Source organism: Sparus aurata, chromosome 1, assembly GCF_900880675.1.
Source record: "Sparus aurata chromosome 1, fSpaAur1.1, whole genome shotgun sequence".
In the NCBI taxonomy this organism is placed as follows: Eukaryota; Metazoa; Chordata; class Actinopteri; order Spariformes; family Sparidae; genus Sparus; species Sparus aurata.
Window position 1 is genome coordinate 25,238,931 of NC_044187.1, and position 16,043 is coordinate 25,254,973.

Sequence of the window (16,043 nt, forward strand, 5' to 3'; positions counted from 1 at the left end):
ACACATCCACTTGTCCTTATAAATAGTTTACAGAGACAAATCCACACCAAGGCGGTCCCATGGTGAGGCAGATGCTGAAAACACAGTCACCGTAGATGGATGGGAACTAGAAACACCAGAAAACTATTCCCACAAGGCTGAAATGTCCACTTTCAAAGTGTTCATGTAAAATTGGATGAGAGAGCCTGTGTATATCTACTTATCATGGCACCTCACACATCTCCATCCACTGGTGCTGTAACCAGATAAGCCAACAGCCTGACAGCTTGACTCACCGGCCACATTTATAGCATCCGACCCCCTCCCCTCATAGCCCAGCACCTACCAACACATGCGGCAACCCCCACGCCCATTGCCCACCATGGCAGGCAGTTGGTTTGGTCATCAACTTTCCTGATCTACCTCAACAGCTGTAAGTCTAAACTTGCAGCCCCTCAGTTGTACAGCAAGTCATACTGAACGGGGAAAAGGGGACTTGAAACTAGGACAGAGCAGTCTGGCCCCTTTCCCTTTCGAAACCACAGGCGCAGAGAGAAGACACTAGTCTTAGGCAGAGAGAGAAAAAGAGAAGACACTTTGTGGGAAGCTTGCTGCAGTCACTGAGGAAAGAAGCCCCCGGGACACGGGCGAGTCCAGCCTGCAGAACAACCAGTTTTTCTAGATTTTTTTTTTTCATATTATATCAGGGGAAGAATATTCACTGAACAGAAATCTCATCACCTGGAAACATGCACAGGCGCACAAAGATAAAGATTGCCATCTTCGTGCTGATGGTGGGTATGGCTTGTATGTTCACAGCGGTGGTAACGGACCACTGGGCAGTGCTCAGCCCGCAGGTGAACAAAATCAATGAGACCTGCGAGGCGGCCCATTTTGGCCTGTGGAGGCTGTGCAAGAAGCATATCTACATCAGCGAGGAACACTACAAGGAGGGGAACACCTGCGGACCCATCAGCCTTCCTGGAGGTAAGAGGAAATCCGAGCAAGGATGTTCTGTAGAAAGCTGAAAGGCAAATCTCACTTTATGTCTCATGCTTTAACATTTTGTCCAAAGGCGTAGTTCCATATCGTATGAATAGTGTTTATCTGTGACTGTGTGGTGCTTCTGTGCAATCCGGCCCAGAGCTCGGAGGTATGAAGCTTCTAAGAATAGAGGCCCTGATGCAGGATCAGTAGACATGTCATATGACATTACAAACTTCCTTGTGAAATAGAAGAAAGGTCCTATTCTGAGTTGCACGCACACAGCCTTAAGTAACGTAATGAACTTTATTTGATTGTGACGACATAGTTGATTTTTTGTCTTAAACATCTGATTTTAATACAATAATACGTTAATTTTTTCCAATGTCAGTCATAAGTGATGTTGAAATTACTCACATATGCATTAGTCTCTGAACCTGGGTGATGTTTAGGCTATCTTGTGGTGTCCACAATAGAGCCAGAGCCAGCTGGGTGATAATCCCCACCAACCCTACTTTGAATAAACCAGAGGCTTAGAGTGGAGACAGCATCCAGGCAGACCAGACCAAATGACAACGCCCTGAGAGGATGGTTGACCAGAACGCAGAAGATAACTGAATTTGTCCAGACATGCCCAGGCATGAGCTTTCACAGCAGAAATCACAGCTGATTTCAGTGCTCGGTGCCTTATTTCTGTTTAAAGATGTGCTTTCTAGCAAAACAGCTGTGTAATTTATACAGAATATCCATTATCTGCAATGTAGTTAGTCATTTCCAGAAGTATCCCAAAAAGTTACCATCTTAAAGTAACAGTTCACCGTAACAGTTCGGCTGAATTCATATGTACAATGTGTATTTCTTTCTGGCTGCAAATGAAAGGCATTGTATAATTCAATAGATATGAAGAATAACATTTCCCCCACATGATTTAATGTTTAACTTTGGTCTAAATGAGTCACAGTTTCACCAGTCACTCAACAACTGTTTGTAAACTCTATCCAGCTTTTACTCATAAAATGCTGGTTAGTGAAAGGGTTCTGTCTTGAAATATTGTCTCAATTTCCTTCATAATTAGTCACAAGGCCTTATACATGCTTCCAGGACACTTTCAATGAAATGGGTCTCAGGATCCATGAAATAAAGCATTACAATTTTATTTCCCGATGCTCTATCCCTCAACTCCACTTTAAGAGAAACTTTTAAGGACTATATTCCTGCATTAACCTAACCACATATTCAAGGTACTTTTATCTTTTTGATTTTAGATGGTTTTAAGTTACAAGGACTTTGCACATTAATAACATCTCTGTAAATGGGGCAGTTCAGTCATCCTGGCACAAATAGATACTAATAATATTTACTTGTTACTTTGCAGATAACAATTTTATATTTCACGCAAGTCAGTAGTCAGAAGTCCAATCATTTATTGTAGCATGCTCTAAACACTCTAAAAGGGACTACTAATAATAGTCCAAATCAAGAATAAGAGTTGTACTCATAATGTGTTTACACTGTGGTATTAATACTTGCTCTTAAAGCTGCTTGAATCAAAGCAGACTGTAATACAATAAAATAGATATAAACCGTGTTGTTAAGACGTTGCAGTGGCTAACGTCTCGATTCCTTGGTGAGAGTCACTCATCTCTTAAATGACAGCAACTCTGCTGGTCCATTGACTGCTATCTGAGAAACCGGTCATTTGACTGGTGTCTGTCAATTAGCCTGGAACTTCCCAACACCATTATCCAGCGCACAACAGCGAAAGACTCCCCCGAAAATATGTCCTAACGGCTGTTAGACACTTGGGATTCCTAAAAACTGCCCGCACTATAGGGCCATTCCAGGAGCAGATGAAATGCCTAAGGCTGGTTCATTGGTGCTGTAATGGCAGGCATGTGCTGAATATATTAAATCAGCTCAGCCCACCCAGACATGCAGGGAATTCATCAGATTGCCACGACAGGTGGCAAATGCTTCTGGAGCCTTAATTTGCAAGTTTGAGTTAACACAAACAGCAACAACAGTGACCTGTAAACATTTGTTTATAAAAGTGAGTTTTTATAGTATATAACCGTATAATATTTGTGATGACCACCTTGGTAGACTTTATTTAATAAGTAAGCAAATCGTGTAGATGTTCCGTCAGTCTCCAGGGGTTTCTCCCAGCCCAGTAGCTGTATTTGGACAGGAACATTATTGTTTACATATCCAAATGTCTTCAGAGAGGTATCAACCTCTGATCCAAAGCAGGACTTAAACAGTGTGTGAGGTGAGACACTCATCTGGAAAATATGAGCTGAGCTGTTGTTTAGATCACTGCGGATTGTGAGGTGATCTCACAAGAACTTTATGTATGTTATCTGTTGCTTAACCTCAAATGAAGAAAGTGTCATGCAATTAAAAAAATTGATCAGTAGTCTGATTTAGTTTTATGTGTTATAATCTACCCTGAGTTTTCCTGCTTTCATATGGGATCTCTTTTTATACCGTCGTTCTCAGTGGCTGTGAGCTGTAAATCAGATTCAAAGCTGCTTCTCGCTGCTCTGCCTGTTAAGTTAATAAAGGAACTGCAAACACTTGGAATTTTGTACTCACTGTGGTCTCAAGGTAGAGAAAAGGTGTGATTTTTAAAATAATATTGTGTAAACTGCTCAGCAAGCAGTTGTTCTGGTTATAAATATAAGCCACGTAAATACTCAGCTGTCTTGGGTGGAAGCCATTAGGGTCAAGTGTTCACATCAAGTCCAGCACTCCTCTGAGTGACGGGGCCGCCTGGAAGAGTCTGGCATAGCTCTGTGGCTCTCCCACCAACCTGTTCCCACAAGACTTTCCTGCAGATTCACGTTTCCTTGCAGCCCACACAGCAACTCAGATTACTATTACATCCCTAGGGATGGGCTGCATAGGCTTAAAGGTGTGTGGAACTACTTTATAGGCACTCAAATGACATACCAACTCAAGGATAGGCACAACATGTGTGGATGGTAAATTGCTAGTGATGACTTTTACACCTAAATTGTCAACAGCGAGGCAGAGTGGCAACAGAGGAGGGACCCAAATGCACAATGCGGACACAGCTTACCGAGATGCACAAGGACGGAGCGGGAGACCTCAGGTAGACGACCCGGAGGAAGGTCAAGCAGGCCAGGGCGAAGCAGGACTCTTTAGGCTGATGGCCTGAGGGCAGGGTAGAGATGGAGCAATTAAACTCAGGCAGACAGCCTGGGGCTTGGATGGCGGGGATGGAGGTGACATTAAGCTGACAAACTGGGATCAGGGAAGGTAGATGAAGCTGCTCAGAAACAATATAGGTGGGACTGCTCTGGAGGTTGGTGGGTACCTGATGATCCAGCTGTAGGTCAGGTTTGGGTCCTGGGCAGCTGTGCAAGCCGATGGCCTTGGGTATCACACCTTCGTAATGGGACTCAGGGTACTCTATGAAAAGCAAAGTGAGTCTCTTCAAAAGGTGACCACATTGGTGGCTCCTCAACATGTCCGTAGAACAACCATAGCGTTTAAGGGATAGAGGATGAGGACAGGCAGGTGTTGGCTAGCCAGCTCAGGACAGGCAGGCCTCAGGCTAACGAACCCAAGGCCAGTTGACTGGACTGCAGGCTGGTAGCTAGCAGGGTTGATAGCTGGAGGCTACCAGGCCAGATGCCAGCTAATTTGGAAAACTGAAATGACAGAATGTGCCTCAGAGGTAGCAAGGAATGGTCCCTTTAGATTACAACCAACTGGGCAAACTCATAGTTTCTTTTCAGCAAGATTTTAAAAGACTCAAGAAAACCAAGGTTTTCACCTAAAAAACATCCTGCTTAACTCGAAAAATCATGCCAGAAAAAAGGCAGGCCGGCAGCCCAGTAAAAAGCGGGCAGGCATGTATAGGTCCAAGTAAATATAAAGGTAAAAGACACCAGAGCACAAAAGAAAAGAGCCAGAAATCAACAAGACAGTGAGCGTAAACTGGGCTGGCTACATGGCTGGAAAACTTATGAGAAAATTGTAGACAGCTGAGCAGGTCAAATTATAAGAACTTTACCGGTATCACAGTTAAAAATGTAGAGTGAATGCAAATGTAATCTATTCGGATTAATAGATTTTGCCAAACACATCAACACCTGTAGACAGTGAGTGTGTAATTTTCATGGCACGTACATTTGTGTTAATAAATGAGGTTATCGTCACTTGTGATAGCTGAGAATGTGGAAGGTTGCCACAGACAAATAGAACTGACAAAATACAGTAAGAGGTCCAGAGGTTTGGGCCAATCTCAGCCCCTGCCGTAGCTAATCTGATGTCCTCACCTGATCCTTGGAAAGTTGACGGACTGCCCTATTAGGAAGAAGAGAGGCTTTACAGAGCTTGTCAGCAGAGCCTAGCAGGATGAGGACAAGTAAGTGGTGCAGTGATGTGTGTATGTGTGTGTGTGTTTGTCTTTCCACAGTTGAATACCTATCAATTTACGACCATGAGTTTGTCCTCTCGTCGTTGTTGAAGATTGCACGCTAAAGATGATACAAAAAATCTAATTAGGCAACACACACAGTCCCATGTGGAAATAAAGCTGCGTGATACAAATAATGAGCTCAAAACATCCACTTTAAGGCCTTATACATGCTGAGAGGCTCCACTTACACATGCACAACAAGCCAGATATGCGTTTTAGTGAATGAAGAGTTAGTGCAGTTCTTAAGCTTAAAAATAAATCTTACCTCACCCTGAGATGAGACCATGTTTTCTGCTATTGAAAGAGTTACAGAGAGCGGGTTAAGTAGACTGAGGGGGTAATTTGTATTTCCTTAAACGCATAAATATTCACAGTTTTGGGAAATGAGTGAAGTTGAAGGATCCGTTTTTCAGCCTCCCTTTTAAATGCAAGGTTTGGCTCTGATGTACAACTAACTGACGAGCCACTATCGCACTGCTCATATGTGCCTTCTGCGGTGAAAACAGTGGAGTTTGTTGCTTAGTAACAACCTTTGTTTTACTTTATTTTTCTATGGCCAGTTGTTGTCCTCATTCATAAAAACATGTTTTTTGTGTGTGCGGGGAAACACAATATGACACACAGCAGTAAAAGCTTTCAATTAGAGAGGACAGGAAAAAATATGATTCAGCAATGTTGATTGTGCGTATTATATCAAATTGCACATGTTATCTCCACTGAGGGCCACATCACACCCCCTCAAGCTTTTTGCATGGTTTCCAGGGTACACAGGAAAATGATCTACCATCCCAGCATGGGTCCTCAAGCTCTACCCGTGATATGACACCATGCAGCACTACATGTTTTCACATGAAAGCACTCCACCGATGTCCCATGGTGAGACTGTATGGAAAAGGGGATTAGGAACATGCGTGTGTGGAGGTCTCGCAGCATAACCAAGATGGTTTGATGTGCTCCACTTGATTTTGCGTGAGACGAAGTGACATAGCTTATTTGGTGTTACATACATTAACATTCTCACTCTTTCAGCAAACATTCCTCTGCTTTCAGAAACACATGTAAAATGAAGTGAAGCCTGAGATGTTCAGTGTGAACATCCTCGTCTGCATTTGATCAACTTCTTTTAACCATTTATACATTTTTAAGCCCCAACTGAAAGTCTGTGGTACGTGACAAGTCAACTTTGATCAAGATTCAATGGGAAAAATAGAGCCCGTTCCTAAACTCAATTCAACTCTTCTTGTTTCATTTTTGTTGTGGTTTTTTTTACACCTGGCATTGCATCAGAGAATATTTACTCTGAAAAACCACCCTGTGATCACATAAAGCGTCCTGGCTTTATTTGTGCAAATCCCTAAGGTTTAACACCTCGTCTGCTCGTCTGAGAAAAACTGAATGGGATGTCTGCTGTTCCATTTTTACTTTGACAGTCAAAGCACATAAAGCAGAACCGGGCCTGCACAGTATCATGCAAGCATTTCAGTGGTAATATTATTCTGATGGTGTCAGTCTGTGAGATGCTTTTGTCAGATAGATCTGAGACAGAGTTAAGTGCTCAATAGAAGTATCATATTCACACGATATATCAAAGCAGGTGGGGTGCGGCCAGTGGTGTAAAGTATGTGGGGCTTTAATAGAATTGTGAAAGTAAATAGGCAGCTGTTTGCACACATATAACACCCTTTTTAGTTGAAGTATAATATGTCGAGTGGCGAAAAACAAATGCAAATTTATTTCTGAACTAATTCCCATCATCTTTCTTTTCACAGAGGAAAACTGCACTTACTTCAGACACTTCACTCCAGGACAGGATGCTGAAATCTTTGAATATAAAACACAAAAAGGTAGGTTTCTATTATTGGTAATTGAACAGTTGACCTCTCCTGCTGCTCTGCGGGTTTAGACTTTCATTCATTTTTCCTACTGCAACCATCAGTGTCATATCAGGCAAAACTGTTAATGACAGTTTCACCTGCATGAGAAGTTATGGGTGAAAGGCAAATTGATTTTCCCTTATATTTTCCTCACACTTTGTCCAACTGGCTAAATTATATATGCCTATATAGGTTATAATTGCCATGTCTCACATCATGTCTTTGAAAAACTTTCTGCATGTGTTGAAAGCATAAATACCCATTTTCAGCTCATTTTGATCAAGTAACAGATGCTTAGATGTCGTTGTACTTTAATATCACGACCCTTTGATCCTGCTAACCTTCCCTGTTATCACTTTTATACATCAATATAGCTGATCTGAGCTGGTGACAGCTGTCCAGCATTTCATGAGCGATAATGAAACCCTGACCCCAAATCACTGTGATATGGGATGTGTTAGGCTAAGTACGTTCAGTAATTTGCAGCACAATTTCTTCTTTAAAAATTACGGTCAAGGCAGAATTAAGACCACAGATGACATCCAGGTCCACAGGTAATTACAGCAATGTTCAAATACATTTTAATGTACATACTAAATGCTCTTTTAAAATGCAACAGTTCATTTGAGTTTGCTTCCTCTATGATGGTTGCCAGCTGGGGGTCATAGTTCACTCAGCAAGTCACAGAACTCACAGTGCGTACTGATACAGGGCTGATAGTGTATAATATACGGGGAATTACAGTAGGAACAGTGCAACACATGCACTGTACACACATTTCATGTGCGTTTGTCCCAGCCCCCTTTCCCTCTATCTTCCATTCCTTACATCCTTTTCTTCAGTGACCCTGTTACAGCTGAGCCCAGCCAGCACATGTTGTATGACAGCCCTCCCATGTAATGTGCATTAGGGGGCCCGAGCACATGTGGAGCACTGTCAGAATCAATTATTGGGGTGTAAATGTGAGTCTCATGCATGAAGTCGTACACCCCCACACCCTAAACGAGACTGATGCAAGCATTCATGGGTACCCCTCCCCCACCCTCTACCACACACACACACACACACACACACACATAGCATCCCACTGCTGATGGCTAGGCCTTGAGGGCAAGTTTGCTGGAATGATCACAATGCTGACCATATAGTTCCATATAGCATTATTCACTCTAGACTGAGCCATTTGGTAATACCATAATGGTGCATACAGTTGAAATGAACAGAGTGAATGTACGTGACGACAGGCACCACCATACATACAGGAAGACTCTTATATGCCATTGGGAGTTTGATGGTAAAAGTTAAAGAAGCATGGACCTTTGGACTGTCTTCAATGCTTTTACAAACATAAGTAAACTATGCAAAATGTCTTATGGAGTCACACATTCCACAGAATACATGTTGGCATTGTACGCTTATGCAAAAAGAAATGATGAAACATTTCTGAATGCTGCAACTTTACCTTCCTTCAGGTCTAATGTTCAATTCTATCACTTCGATCACTGTGCTTATGATCTGGTTCGGTTTAGGCACGAAAACCCCTCAGTAAAGGTTAGGAAAGGGTCATACTATGGCTTAAAATGGCTGCTTTAGTCAGTACACACATTACTGGAGATGTCACAAAGGTCTCTTTTAATATATCCACTGCTTCACACTTATAAGTGTTGGAGAACGTCATTGGCTTGGCAACCCTCTCGCCTGTTACTTCACCAACACCAAATTTCAATACGTACATAGCCTATGACACGTACAAATTTGACCTGCGGTTTGCAGAAACGTTAACTGCTGACATGCTGTTGGCAACTGGGCTGGAAGGAGTCCTCTGACTTTGGAGAACTGTCCACACTGTAAAATCTGATAGGGTGCCAGTCTCCTTCACATGGTAATCCTGTTGTAATCGGTTTCTGGAGCTTTTCAAAGTAAATTCAACTTTTTAATTTTACAGCACAATCAGTCATTCACCATTCGTTCAACCTAGGGTGGCTCAGTGAGAGGAGGCACACTTCTTTTTATGGGCCCCCTGTGTAAATACTTAAATCTTTACAATATGAGCAAACCACACCACAAACAGACAATGACAACAAACACTCACACGGCTCCGAGCCAGCTAAGAGGGAAGTAAACAGACTTTATACACAGAAAATACACTGCAGACTTACACATGAATGCTACATACATACAAATAAAGAGCAAAGCTACAATACATTATGTAATAATATACTTCATAACAGATACATTGATGTATCAGACAAAAAACAACAAATATTCTGCACTGCATACTCACTTTTTATATGTCAATCTCATGTTTCTCCGGACTGAACCGATCCTTCATCAGTCCAGTTAAGTAAGCCCTGTAACATTAGTATCTTTGATGTCTACCTTTAACTCTTGCTATTGAGAAACTTCAGCTAGTGAGCTCCACACACATGCAGTATCTCAGAGAACACAGAGTTTTCAGGATGCGGTCCATCCTCCCCTGCCAGCAGGAGATGAAGGCTCCCTTTCCCCAAAGGAGTGCCTCTCCTCTGGGCACAGTTCACAGGCGAACAGGCGGCAGATCAAAGGCCCCTCATCCCATCCACCTCTCTGCTCTAAAAAACAAGCCAGCTGCTGGTCCTGTTACAAAGACACAGTGTATCTGTGAACACTAGGAAAAAATTATTTACTATACTATACTATTGACATATAGTATATTTGCATGTTGAATGTAAAGATCATAGCCTTTAGAGCACAAAGGGTGAAAGGGTAATTCTGGCGATATTCTGTATTTTTCTTATAGTCGACAAAATGATGAAAGGAACAGAATCAAGGTAGCAATGGAATGGGTGACATATTTCTGTAGGGTAACCCAGAAGTTAGCATTGCCCTGGTTCCATCAACAACCAGAGACTAATTCAGAAACCCTACTGACTTCAAGACAAGTGAACTGGAAGCGCAGAAATGCTAACTTCTTTGGGTTTTTAAAGTCCTTTTTGAGGAACTTCTGTCATACAAACTGTTACACTGAGTTACATGTTCCTTCATTACCATGAACACAGGGACTCCAATTTAGCCCTTGTTGATCCCAAATGCTCGGCCTGCTGCTGTAAAAACTCACCAAAAGGACCAAATGTGTTTTCCACTGCTGAAAACGGTCCTGAACAAATGCACTATACTCCTGATTGAGTAGAGCTTTCTAATAACTAAAGACTAAAAAATAACATTTGTGGGTACAACAGGCAGGGTAGAGATGAAATAATCCCTTCTTGGAATTGTTGACAAATGAAAATATAGAATAAAGCGAGCATTATTCTTTAAGCCTAAACGACACAGACACTAATGACTGGTAAAGAAGATCTCCAAAGATATACAGTCAAAGGAAATGATTCCATCCAAAACAATCTTAATCCTAATTCTTTCAGGATAACATACTGCCTAAAAATGCAAAACAAATTAGGGTGTGATAAAACAATGTCTTCAGTGTTTCAAAGTGTTCTCATCTAAAAAAAGAAAAAAGCTGCCAACACATTGTCTAAATTAAACAACAACTAAAGCCCTTATTTGAACAGCCTAATGCCCAAAATTGTGAAAGTAGTGTTTTCCTACTAATTGAAAGAAAATGTCAGGTTCATTGTGTGCTCTCCTGACCCCTAGTTGACATATTTGTATTCTTAAATCAAAAAGAATGTACATAAAATGGTGGATTCAGATCGTGTGTTCTGTCTTATCAAAACACAGATGAGGTCAGGGGCGCCGTTTAGCTCAGTGGGTAGAGCGCGCATCCCATGTGCTGAGGCTCTGCAGCGGACCCGGGTTCGACTCCCAGCCTGGGTCCCTTTGCTGCGTGTCACTCCCCCTCTCTCTCTCCCTGTTTCCTGTCATATCTTCAGCTGCTCTATCAATAAAGCCATAAAAGGCCAAAAAACACAAAAAAAAACACAGAGAGGGTCTGTGGCTTCACTGAAATAATATGATACGAATGTAATGTGATGATTTGAAATTAGCTGTGGACCTTACATATGTGTTGCCATTTTCTTTTGTAAAGGACATTTCCGAAGCACATTTATGTCTCTTTCTTTCCAGAGTACAACATTTCTGCTGCTGCCATCTCCATCTTCAGTCTGGCCTTCATGATCCTGGGCTCTCTGTGTTTGGTGGGGTCATGTACCGGTAAAGGCAAAGGAAGAGACTACCTTCTCAAACCTGCTGGCATGTTTTTCGCATTTGCAGGTGGGTTCAGTTAACTAAAGAATGTTTGCATATTGAGAGGGAGATTTTCTGTCTTTATTAAAAAATATATATTCATTACAAAGCAAAACTTATTGCTATATATATAGTGTAAGCTTCAAAATCCACAGTGAAACACACTCAGCCATGTTCAGAGACTACCTTCAAATGAGCTGTCAGGACTTCTGTAAGGTTGTGATGTCACAACTATTCAGCCGCACAAAAAACAGGGGGTACAGTATCTATGGGTGCTATAGTAAGGGACAGTCTGAGAAAACTGAATCCGCTCTTACAACATTCAAGCAGCTTTTACTTTACTGTCACATCCTGTTTACCCGCCTCTCCCTCCCAGGTCTCTGTGCCTTCATCTCACTGGAAGTGATGCGACAGTCAGTGAAACGCATGATCGAGAGCGAGGAAACAATCTGGATTGAATACTATTATGCTTGGTCCTTCGCTTGCGCCTGCACCGCCTTTGTCCTCCTCTTCCTCACCGGTATTGCCCTCTTGGTCCTATCCATGCCCCAGATGCCAAGGAATCCTTGGGAGACTTGCATGGACGCCGAACCGGATCAAGTGGAGTGAGAAGCTAGACAGATAGATGAATACAGGATGAGAGTTGACTGCGTCTTTTGTTTTGAGTACAGATGTTAGATTCATTTCAAGAACAAGAGCTGGCCAGAAAAGGTTAAGGTCATGACGAAAGAAGCACATTTGGGTGTGGTTGGACCATATCCATGATGGGAAATTAACCTAACTACAACTTGAAAATGGGCCTTTTTGTCAGAGTTTGGAATGTTTCCATATCATGTTGGGAAGAATATAGCAGTCCTGTCCAACACCTCCTCAGACATGCTTCATGTTGGAAACATCAGCTCAAATCTGACCTGAGGCCTAAAAACCACCACACTTCTCAGTAAGAGCCAACCCCGGCAAAACACAATTAGCCACTATCAGTTAGCACTTGTACACTAGTGTGATCAGCACATACACAAAAAATATATTAACATTATGTATTTCCCAAATTACATCTTTAGCTTAACTTTAGCTTAACCTCAGCTAAACAGATACAACTTATTTAGATGAATTTACATTTTGAGAATATACTGTATACAGTAATGGTCTGACATCTACTATAAGAGATTTTACGTAATGCATTATGTATGATATATTGTACATATCTAATGTGCGTTTGTTGATTTTTCTATGGCATCACTCAAGGAATCACCTACATACAAGAAATATTAGTCAAGTAGGAGAAGTGTAAACATATGTATTCTCACATTAAGTTGTACATTTCCAAGATTTATAAAGAACCTTGACATGTGAAGTATGTCCCATTAAAGTAAGAACTTTTCTGAATAAATGACCGACTTCAAGCAGCAGTACAGAGCAGGTTTGTGTGTCTGCGTGTGCGCACGTGTGTGGCAGGCTGAATGCTAAACACCCACACAGTCTGCAGCACTGATCATGTTGGAAAAGGTTCAGTTCTAGCAGGTGCACATACAAGGCCTTTTACTTTTTGTTGACAGCTCCCAAAGCAAACCGATACAAAAAATTCTCTGTTCATTTTCATTCATCGCCACGATCCATCTGAAACAGCAGCTCGTGTTTGGCATTTTCTCTGAGTGGAACGGAGATCATACAACCCCCATGTTGGATCTGCAACCCTTCTTATGTAAGAGGCAAAAGTCCATTGAGTTCATTTTTCTTCTGACTTGACTTGTTTTTGATATGTTTGACTAAGAACCAAGTTAAATAAAATACAATCAAAAAGGGAAACTACTAGTATTGTTAACTGCTGACATGAATTTATATATTCTTAGTCTTATGTTTTTGTCTTTTTTCATTGAATATGGAATGCAATTAAACAATGTTTTGAATGCGTTAAATTCTGTCTCTGTGTGTGTGTGTGTGTGTGTGTGTGTGTGTGTGTGTGTGTGCGTGTGTGTGTGTCTGTGTCTGTGTGTGTGTGTTATGTTCTATAACTTTGTAATGAAAATTAAACCCTGGTAATCTTTGGAACAAACTTGTCTGTGATCACTTTGTGTTTTTTGCCTGTTTTCTTTGCTTTCACGTGAGAACGTTTTCGAAAGTTCAAAAGGTCATAATCTGCACCAACAGAAGGTCTCCTCTCCCACAGAAAACATTGCCCCTGAAAGCCTCATCAGTAGATCTGGCTTTAGTTCTGGGGCTTCTTGACATCACACTAAGTCACCATGTCACACATTTGCCTTATTGACGCCTAGCGGCCAGTTTGAAATGTAAGAATAAATTTAGCAGAGCTGCTCTGCATTGCTGAGTCAGGCATGTGTGAGCTGACCAATCAGAGGAGACTGGGCATTCGAGACAGAGGCCATGAAGAGATAGGAGATAAAACAGAGCATTTCGGATAGAAGAGAAAGAAGAGTGCTGAGGCACTGAACAGTGGTGTATTTTTTTAGCACTAAAGCATGTAAAACCTATTCTAGTAATAACCCAAAATTAAACTATGAAGCTGAGAATGAGCAATATTTTATATTTTTTCAATATCGGGAGTGTTATTCATTAAGCCTCATTACACCCATGGCCCTTTAAAATGAGTCTTCTCTCTACCTCTGTCAACATAAAGTTTGGTGCTGGGTATTTAGCAGGTGTGTGTTTAGTGTGCCAATCATAAAGTTGCGGATGCTAAAATAAACAGCAACTTTTAGCCACATTCAGTAACAAACCACGATTAAAAAACATGTGAATTCTTTGATCTAACTTTTGACCAGATTTACAGCAATACTTGTGAACTTTGAGATGTTTACTTTGTTGTGAAAATATAATGTCAATGTTAAATATAAATAAAAAATCTAAATCTAAATGTTCAATATTACATCTGAATGTAAAATGTAAAATCTAAATCTAAATGTTAAATCTAAATATAAATGTTAAACATAAATAGCATTTTTTTAATCTTAATTTTTAGATGTAACTCTTTAACATTTAGATTTAGATTCAACACTTAGATTTAGATTTAACATTTAACATTTAGATTTAACATTGACATCATATTTTTACAGGAGACGTAAATGTCACAAAGTTCACAATATAACATATTGCTGTAAATCTAGTCAAAAGTATCGATGATGTTTTTTTAAATGTGGATAGTTGCGTTTATCTAAGCATGCACAACTTTACAATCAGCGCCCCATTGCTGCACCAGTGAAGTCAGTCTCAATTAGGGTTGTAACGATTCATTTTAACAACGATTCGATTTGTATCACGATTCCTGGTTGCCGATACGATTCAAGGACGTTCTTGGTTCATTTAAAACGATACGATCCGATACAATTCAGTGACTTGAAATCGATTCAGTAACTTTAATGCCAAAAATTCAACCAGTCTAACTGTAAAATAAATACCTGGATACTGGACAATACAGGTGAAGTTTCCTTGATCCCTGTTGTTTCTTGTAAGGGAATCAGGTTTGAATTGATTATGGATATAAACAAGTAAACAACAATTAATGGCAAATGTATTAACCTTTTATTTGAATCAAGTGCAACCAGGAGGTTAACCTTTTCTGCTCTCATTTTCAATATAAAAAGAGTACAGTAAGTGCAACCAACATTTCTTCAGGTTGAATTAACAGTAGGTGTACCTGCTACTTCTGCTGTTGTTTACAACACAAAATGAGTACAATAGCAATCCCAAAAACGGAGTGCAATCAACATTCTGCAGAGCTGACGTTACCTTGCACTGCTGCTGCAGCAGTAACACTGCAAGAGGTGCCTGGACGGTCGGCAGTGTGTGAAATCCCATGGCGCCTTAGTAGGTGGTTGGAGAGATTAATCGTGTTGCCGTGTTTTTTTACTTGGCTTTTACATATTCTACAAACAGCGAGCAACATAATTAGAACATCGCTGTCTTTGCAAAAGCCAAAGTGTTTCCCCACACACTCGCCGTCTCCTCCGCCATCCGCCATGCTACGTTTTGTTGCAGTGCTAAGATTCGCGCTGCTGCCAGCACGTGCCAATGATATCACAGACAGGCATGCTGAATCGAGTAACATTTAACATGTCTTTATCATTAAAAGTGCTAAAAAACACACATCCTTAAAGTTTGCCATGCTTAAATCCAATGTGCAATTTCCTAGTACGATAGAATCGATTCTTTACCATTTCAAGAGTGTAAGTGTGTGTTGCCTGGAAAGCCAACTTGCCGAGTAGAGATCGATGTAGTTGGATCATAGGAATATAAATCAATTAATCGATGCAGTAGATGAATCGTTACACTCCTAGTCTCAATCATTGTAAGCAAACAAGGTACAGCAGATACAGAAAATATACAGACTTAAGAAATGAAAGTTGAAGCTCAGTATTTTTTGTTTTATTTTTATCCATTGATTTTTATTTTCAGATATTACATATTATTAATTAGTATAACTATATCGTTATTATTATTAATTATTATTATTATTTTTTTTAAATGTACTATTTTGTGGGGGAACCGAAGCTCTCGGAGAAAACCCACACAGGCACAGGAGAGAGAGAGAGACCCGTCCTACTTCACCTCTGATTGGT

The 16,043-nt window shown here is 40.8% G+C and overlaps 1 protein-coding gene and 1 long non-coding RNA gene across 3 annotated transcripts; one reads left to right on the top strand and one right to left on the bottom strand.

Moving 5' to 3' along the window:
- The first annotated feature begins 360 nt into the window (after nucleotides 1-360).
- Nucleotides 361-13,522, top strand: LOC115588721 (voltage-dependent calcium channel gamma-1 subunit). The gene is made up of 4 exons (XM_030429496.1): nucleotides 361-966; nucleotides 7,183-7,257; nucleotides 11,350-11,496; nucleotides 11,846-13,522. Exons 1-4 carry the CDS (start codon nucleotides 729-731, stop codon nucleotides 12,076-12,078), a joined length of 693 nt encoding a protein of 230 aa, XP_030285356.1. The 5' UTR covers nucleotides 361-728; the 3' UTR covers nucleotides 12,079-13,522.
- On the bottom strand, nucleotides 9,398-15,640 carry LOC115588759 (uncharacterized). Of its 2 annotated transcripts, XR_003985412.1 has the most exons (4): nucleotides 15,214-15,640; nucleotides 11,284-12,082; nucleotides 10,958-11,156; nucleotides 9,398-9,903 (listed from the first exon to the last, which is right to left on the bottom strand). It is a non-coding gene; the product is annotated as an uncharacterized LOC115588759 (long non-coding RNA). The 2 variants fall into 2 exon arrangements; XR_003985410.1 differs by having other exon boundaries at nucleotides 9,398-11,156.
- Nucleotides 15,641-16,043: the final 403 nt, after the last annotated feature.

What these genes read in the sequence shown, in the direction of transcription:
- LOC115588721 (XM_030429496.1), top strand. Translation starts at nt 729, where the DNA reads ATGCACAGGCGCACAAAGATAAAGATTGCCATCTTCGTGCTGATGGTG. An exon ending in ACCCATCAGCCTTCCTGGAG is followed by an intron (nt 967 to 7,182) that starts GTAAGAGGAAAT and finishes TTCTTTTCACAG; the next exon opens with AGGAAAACTGCACTTACTTC. An exon ending in TGAATATAAAACACAAAAAG is followed by an intron (nt 7,258 to 11,349) that starts GTAGGTTTCTAT and finishes CTTTCTTTCCAG; the next exon opens with AGTACAACATTTCTGCTGCT.